Genomic DNA, 7,960 nt, shown 5'->3' on the forward strand with positions numbered 1-7,960 from the left:
CGTGGCTCTCGGCCCTCAGCCACGACTCGTGGCTCTCTGCAGTGGGGGCCGCGGCTCCTCCACTGTGGACACTCTTAATATCTCATATTTTTGTTTGCTGATTAATACTACTATCGACTTCTTTCATATAAAAACAGAACCTAAGTGGAATTACTACAATTTAATGTAGAGACAGTTCAACTTGAAGTGTAAAAATGTTGATGTTCAGGTGAGAGGAGAAACAAACACCATTTTATTATTTTTACCTCGAAAAATAGTCATTTTCACCACCGTTACAATGAATACAACAACACGCCTAAAAATGGCCCCACAATCAGATAATACCCCATAATACAGACTGTCCCCCTAACTACAAGTAGCACCAATCAAGGAAAGATTTATAACATTTTATAAATCAATATACCAATTCCAAACACAGGTTGGGCTGACTTATACCTCAAAAATGTATATCCATCTTCAGTTATTGAATCATGTGTAAATCCAGGAACGAGTTAGAGCGCATTGAGTCCTGCAAGTCCGCGCAGCTGCTCGCAGACTATGAAGGTAATGGTTGTTTGCGGACCCAGTCTTGCAAACATCGAGAAGCCCCTAGTTGATTTCCGATGACGGATGGTTAGTTAGGTAATCAACCAGTTCAAGAGTAATGCTTGTGAAATTAACAACGAGCGGTGCTCACCCTTTGTAAAGACCACGAGGACCTTCTGTTTGCAGAACCTGGAACCGTACACAAAAATGGATATCGAATGAGTATAATGGCTTTAAAAACAACCCCTTTACTTTTGTGTTGCTGGTCCAGTAGATACAATAATACGATCACATGCAAGCATTAACAATTTCTTTGACAAGAAATGCAACTTGTTCCAAATCATAAACACAGCTTTCTTATCAGACTTCTCATTATGCATCTAGCAGCAGGTTCAAACAAAAAGCATTTAGAATAGGTGCTCAAAGCTGAATGATTATAGAGTGGCAATTGCTTAAAGAACAGGGTAACCCTAAATGTACTCAATTTTAGGCTAAATGAGAAGCAAGGAATAAGCCAACAACCTGGTAGGCACAGTGGATGCCATTTTTATAGCTTCCACCACTTTGAGATTGTCGTTGCAGCATAAGTCTTGTTTTAACCATATCAATCGGTGCAGTCATGATGGTGCTCACAGTGCCAGCTATAGTACTTGCACTATATAAAATTGACAAGTTATAGAATTAGAATTTCGAAACAGAAAAAATATTTATACTCATACAACACATGATTAACCTTGTTGTTTTAGAATTGAAGCATATGCGACTCCCTCAACTTAAATAAATCACAGCCAAATCACTAGGTTTTTTCTACCTCAATATCAATTGACTTTTTTCTACATTTAGGTATGACTAACCAACAACTAACCCTGCAACTTAAAGTATTTCATCAAGCTTTTCAGCTCCAAGCTAAATCAACTTATTCATGCTTTATTGTTATTTTATTCTACACCGCTACATATTTCATTGATGCAAAATTGTGATACCTTGCTTATTTCAGGCGGAAATTTGCAATCTTCATGGAAAGAGATTTGATTGCAAATCATGTAAGCAAGAAATGAAGAAACACAAAGAAATTATCCTTATTCGTTACATAAGGTGGACAGTTAAATATGGATAGCAGGGAACCATTTTCCTTGTAGGTTCTAGCAGTTTCTTAAGCATTTCAAACTTATATAGTCCTCTCCCCGTGTGTACTAGTATGAATATGTATGTGTCAATCAGTCTGGAGTAGCAATGACTTACTAGATAGGATGGAATATATTTTCAGCATATCTCATACTTCTATTTAGATCATATGTTAGTTCAAGACCATCCACTGCCTAACCCAGCTAAGGAAGCTTCCAAGTTCCACAGTAGAGTAAAAGAAGCACAAACTATTAAAATGTACAAAGGGAAGTCAAGTTACGTGAGATGCAGATAAAATCCTTCCTGAAGAGAAGTCCATTTCATCAACATCTGAAAAGCGGGATGACAAAATTAAAATGTGAGAGATTGCCTCTAAGCAAGTGAATAAACTAAAACAATGAAAGATTAGTATTATCATGACAAAGGGTGGTTCACCTGCTTGGATTCATCACACGTTGCCAGCTGTGATGCAGTCAATGCAGCAGCTCTAGTCATTGCAGGACCAAGCCCCTTCCATAGGGCTGCCATGCCTTCTTCTGAAGCAATTTTTTGCAGTTCCTGGATTGGCCCGCGAGAGTTTGTTCCTCTCATCTGCAACCATACCTAAGAACAAAGAGAGTTAGCTGGAATTTTCTAGAGGGAGTTGGAGGTCCATTACGCCCAATACCTTCAACACTTCCACTGGATTGGTAAGTGCTGTTGCAACAGCGCCAGAGAATGCTCCAGATGCAATCTTCATCAAGACATTGTGGGACTCAAAAGCCAATTCACACACATATTTTGAATATAAGCCTAAACGGAGACCTCCATAAAGAACTGACCTCATTAAAGCAGGTGTCAATCCCAGATACAAGACCCTGAGTCCTTCACTTTTGACTACTTGCATAGAAATTTGTCCCTACACCAAACCATGAAAGAGTCCTCAAATCCTCCATCAATACTGGTATAACTAAATAAGAAACTTCTTCTATTAAAAAGAAAATCAAGTATTGATGTGCACCATGCCAGTCAACAGACCTCTTTGGCCGACTAATTGCATTTGCAGCCTGACCTTGAGAACATCTGTAGTCCAACATACAACATGCAACATACCGAATCACTTATTCCCCAAAAAGATAAAAATAAAACAAACAAAAAAGAGGAAAACAACTCAGACTTGACCAGCTAACTGACGGCCAATCAAATCTCGATTTAGGACCAATCTAGAGTTCTATATACAAGAGCTATCAATTGGCTTTGGCATTTCATGAATTTGATTATTGAAGCATCTGCCTTAAATCGAAGGAAATGACATCCATATCAAAGTTGCAGTGACTGCTTGAATGCCGTGAGTAAAGAACCAGATTATCGACCTACTCATCAAAAGCACCTGAGTTACACTTATCACAAATCCAAGTTGAAAGCTTTTGCAAACACTCTCCTAAGCTAGGAGACATCAAACCGAATGTAAACCAATTCTCAACAATTCTTCTCTTTATGTGAAAAATAACAGGAGACAAAGATTTAGCATTAAGAAGAAGAAAAAAGAAAGAAATAACCTAAAGGAGGGGTTGGGTAGTTACGGTTGTAGAAGCAACAGACATGCCAATGGTGCCGAAATGATAAAGCACATCGGATGAGGATACTCCCCATTTTGCTTTCATTGATCCTACATTTATCACATATAATATAATCTACACTTCAGAAATTAACTCAGCGACCAAAGCAAATAAATAAAACCATCATTATATCTTCCGATATAATCAACAGAAACAAGCCGATAAATAACGTGGGCCAACGTTATGAACCATTTGCATAAAACAATTAACAATAGGAATTGCAACTTCTCTTTCAATCAAATTTTCGAAAAATATTAACGCAGATTTACCAGGGGATGACGACGAGTTCGACATTGCCAATTTGGAGAGATTCAATCTTTTTGCAGACGATACTATTGAAGTTGCCTCGAGTCCGGTTTTTGACGGGCCAAGTTTTATTGTCGGAAAATTTTAATATACATAATATTTCTCACGTTTTCGCAACGAGTTCAATACTTATATAGAGTATATCCTAGTAACAAATTTACTAATTTCGAAAAAATCCCAATATTTTCAAAATTCAATATATTTCGATGGTAAAAAAATGATGTGACAAACCAAAATACATGTGAGTATGTTTTGGAGATGTCTGAACTCTGAAATAGGAGTGCATAATATTTCAAACACACAAGAAACGTTATGTATGAATTTAGGGATGTCATAACATAGTTCAAGCACTGATTTTTTTTTTAATTCTTCGAACACAAATGTGAATTTTTTAAAACACTTGATATTTTTTTTGTAATTACAAATTTGTTGTTGATGTTGCCCCAATAAGTCATAGTATTTGCTATTTTCTCATGAACTTTGAACTTGACATATAATATCATGACCATAAATAGTTGTTGAATTTTTTCACCGACGACAAAATTCTACTACATTAAAAATGAGATAGATAACCATATATGACTTGTAGAGACTTTGCAATCATATCACTATCATTTTTTAGTGATAATCATCTCTTATAGTATGATGTAATAACAATTGAAATGTAGTCGGATTTAATCGCTAGTGAGAAAAATTCAACGACTATTTAAGTTTGTGATATTATGTGTCAAATTTAAAGTTTGTGGAGAAAATAAACTTGAAATATTTTGTGACGTTAAACTATCAATACCCTTTTGTATATAACCGGATTTTCGACTTTATCCACTCTGTGCATTTTTTACAATTTATAGCCCAACTTTGATTTATTTTTAATACAGCTTAAACTTTGAAAATAAATTCAACTATGCCAGCTTAAAAAACACATCACCGAAAAGTATGACTGAGGTCGAGATAAATGAGTAAGATTCTTTACTTTTCACAAACAAAATCCGACGTATTTTCCACATTCTCAAATAAATTTTCTCACTTTCAATGCTAAATTGTTTTTAATTGGTTACAATTGTAAACTTATTTAAATTTGAGGCTATAAACTGAAAAAAAAAAACAAGTCCAAGTTACAAAAAAAATAAAATGAAGATTATAAAAAGAAAAATGTTGAAGCTGCTGCTGCTATACAAAAAAGAACTTATTTCTGCTATTCAAAGGTCGTGAGAAATCCAAGATTTTGTGACGAAATGAGAAGTTGGTGATGGAAGACCAAACATGCTCTTACATTCCGTTGATCTAACTAGGCTGATTTATAACGATCTAAATTGAATGGCAGTTTGCTAGTTATTAAACGTGATTTAAACTTTAGAATAACATTGCGAATAATTTAGTTTAGTTTTGAGACTGCAATTTAAATTTATGTATGGGATTATTAAAGAAGAATGTGGATAGAAAATACATGTAACAACACGTTTAAAAGTCATATGAAGATTTATTATAGAGTATCAGTATATGATGACAAAACCATGGAGGCGAGGCGAGGCGAGGCGATGCTGCATCTGAGAGAGATTGATCTTCAGTTGTTCAACACAACTAGCAGGAAATTCAGGCCTGGTTTATAGTGCCTTGAGTCCGACGAGTTCTCGTAGCTGCTCGCACAGGATGAAGGTGATTGTTGTTTGGGGGCCAACTCTCGTGAACAACGCAAACGCCCTAGTTCAAATAACAACCTCAAAATTTGTTAAAGATTTAATTTCGGTATATATAAATGTAAATGTAACTCACCCCTTGTAGAAACCTCGAGGACCTTCTTTCATTAGAAGCTGAAACGCCAGACAAAAATGATCATCCATAAATACTAGCTAGTACTACAATGAAGCAATTAATAAAAAGAAGAGGTAAGAACCTGGTAAGCACAATCAAGTCCATTTTTATAGTTTCCAACAAGTTTGGACTGTCGTTGAAGCATAAGTCTCGTCTTGACCACATCGATGGGTGCAGTTGCAATAGTGCTGGCAGCTCCAGCCACGGTGCTTGCACTGTGCAAAGGGACATCTTAACTACTATAAACAGAACATTTCAAGGTTGCATAAGTTAGGCAAGGCGAATTACATGAGATGCAGATAAAATCCATCGTGGAGCGAAGTCCATCTCATCACGAGCTGCGATATATAGGGAGGGGTGGAAGAATGTTAGAGAGCATCAAAGCATGAGAATGAAATTAGTAAATAGGGCAGGCTGAAACTGGAGTGCACCCTCTTGGTTTCATCATATGTAGCAAGCTGTGAGGAGGTGAAGACAGCAGCTCGGGTCATTTCAGGGCCGGCCCTTTCCAGAAGCCGGTCAAGCCCTCATCTGCAGCCATCTTACGCAGCTCCTGCAACGGCCCTTTAGTCGTCAATCTCCCCATCTGCATCCGCACCTAACATTACCCAAAACAAAACACAGGATTGAGTTGAAGATGGATCCATCCATCATAGTAACTACACTCACTACCTTCAACACTTCCACAGGATTGGTGACTGCTGTTGCAAGAGCACCAGAGAAGGCTCCAACCAATACCTTGGTCAAGATATTGGGGGATCCCAGAGCCATCTCAGACAGACGCAGCGATGGTTCGTATAAGCCTAGACGGAGACCTCCATAAAAAACTGATCTCACTAGCCCAGGCGTCAATCCCATGTACAAGGCTCTTAGTCCTTCTGTTTTCACCACGTTTATACCAAGTTGTCTCTACAAACAACAACATGGATCATCATCTAACACTCCAACAATATGTTAGCTAACCAAGAAAAAGGAGATACACACCATGCCGATCAACGGTCCTCTTTGCCCAACCATTTGCATTTGCAGCCTAACCTTTAGAAGATCTACTCTCCATCATAAGCCAAAATCACATAAGTACTTCCAATTATCATAGCTGAAAAATGTTGTACTCCTACCTAAAGGATGAGTGACGCTGGAAGCAGCAGCGACAGCAGCTCCACTGGTGCCGAAGTGATAAAAGGCATGGGATGGAGAGGCTACCCATGTTGCTTTGTCTGATCATACAAACAAGAATAGTTAAGATGAAGCAGAGAAAAACTATATGCTTGATCAACTGAGGTTTAGTTACCAGAGGAGGTGTCAGCCACCGGCAATTTGAGAGCGTTTGCCATCGGCAACTCTCTCTCTCTCTCCCTCTCACACACAGCTACCACAAGTTGGTGAAGAATGGCAGTTGCAGCAATCTTTATTATGGAAAACGTTTTCAATTATTAAATGCATTTAATTATGCAGTTATATGTAGGTCCATCCCATAATTATGGAATACCTGTATGAGATTTTAGAGTATGCAATTCAACTTGCATACGCAACGCAATATTCCAAAAGCGCCCCTCAGATGGTTTGTTTATGTAGTACTAACAAATAACTAGTGTGTTTCTTTATTGACATGATTCTTGGGATCAATAATGTTGGGAAAGGAATCATTGTAATAATCCAATAATTAAATGAAACTGTGCTCGTCGCAAATCACACATACTTTTAAAATCAATCATGCTGACTCGGTTACGACACTTCTGAGTTGTGACTAACGTAAAATAAAAGCTTATTCCAACCACCATGTTGCAATAATAAATACTCCCTCTGTCCCGGACTACTTGCACATTTCCTTTTCGGTACGGAAATTAAGGAATGAGTGTATAGCAAAGTCAACAATTGCGGCTGTAGGTGATAATTTTTACTAAAAATGGAAAGAGTGCAAATAACTTGGGACGCCCAGAAAGAAAATAAGTGCAAGTAATCCGGGACGGAGGGAGTATTTGAATAGCGACACCATTGGTACAGATCGCGAGGAACTTATAATAGGATGCAATTATTTGTAAAAAAAAGAAGAAGATATTTTTAGATTAGCCGATGTGACGCCTATTAAATTCAAACATATTCATTTCAATTATTTGCTCCAGCTCAGTGCTTTTACATTTGCTTTCAATTTGAATTCCAAATAACCCGTGTTTAACTGTTTATGCAAATATGCAATGTATAAATAAACATAAATTTAGTTTAGACACAGACATACGTCAGACAAAAATAGATATGAATTTATTTCAGTCAAGAAACGCCTACACTTCCAATAGCTCCGCCCCTTTTTTGTCCACAGTCCCAGTTTATTTATCCGTGTCCAAAAAAAAAATGTGCGCAGCTATAAGGTGGACACTTCAAATAGCCCCAAAATTTTTAGCCACTTTTCATTTTATTTTATTTTCATTTATTTTAAATTAATTATAATTAAAATTATCAGAATGTAAATAATTAGAAAACGAGGTAATTGTGAACGAATATTCGTTGTATTAGAAACGGTAAAATTATACAACGAACATTTAATCTATAGAAAATCACACATGTTCTTCACTCTGCGCCCCCTCCCCTACGTGCCC

At 37.1% G+C, this 7,960-nt stretch overlaps 1 protein-coding gene and 1 pseudogene across 1 annotated transcript; both read right to left on the reverse strand.

The window, feature by feature from the left end:
• Positions 1 to 221: 221 nt before the first annotated feature.
• LOC121790348 (mitochondrial substrate carrier family protein ucpB-like) lies at positions 222 to 3,563 on the reverse strand. Its single transcript, XM_042188592.1, has 9 exons — positions 3,518 to 3,563; positions 3,196 to 3,298; positions 2,651 to 2,714; positions 2,318 to 2,548; positions 2,086 to 2,253; positions 1,931 to 1,980; positions 1,048 to 1,180; positions 677 to 714; positions 222 to 588 (listed from the first exon to the last, which is right to left on the reverse strand). The coding sequence occupies exons 1-9, from the start codon at positions 3,540 to 3,542 to the stop codon at positions 492 to 494; spliced, it is 909 nt and encodes a 302-aa protein (XP_042044526.1). The 5' UTR covers positions 3,543 to 3,563; the 3' UTR covers positions 222 to 491.
• Positions 3,564 to 4,952: 1,389 nt separating this feature from the next.
• On the reverse strand, positions 4,953 to 6,762 carry LOC121790346 (annotated as a pseudogene).
• Positions 6,763 to 7,960: the final 1,198 nt, after the last annotated feature.

Source organism: Salvia splendens, unplaced genomic scaffold, assembly GCF_004379255.2.
Source record: "Salvia splendens isolate huo1 unplaced genomic scaffold, SspV2 ctg484, whole genome shotgun sequence".
In the NCBI taxonomy this organism is placed as follows: Eukaryota; Viridiplantae; Streptophyta; class Magnoliopsida; order Lamiales; family Lamiaceae; genus Salvia; species Salvia splendens.

Coding starts and splice junctions, on each gene's coding strand:
- LOC121790348 (XM_042188592.1), bottom strand. CDS start 3,542: ATGTCGAACTCGTCGTCATCCCCTG. Junction 2,715..3,195: donor ACCGTAACTACCCAACCCCT/CCTTTAGGTTAT, acceptor ATGTTGGACTAC/AGATGTTCTCAAGGTCAGGC. Junction 2,254..2,317: donor ATCCAGTGGAAGTGTTGAAG/GTATTGGGCGTA, acceptor CTTTGTTCTTAG/GTATGGTTGCAGATGAGAGG.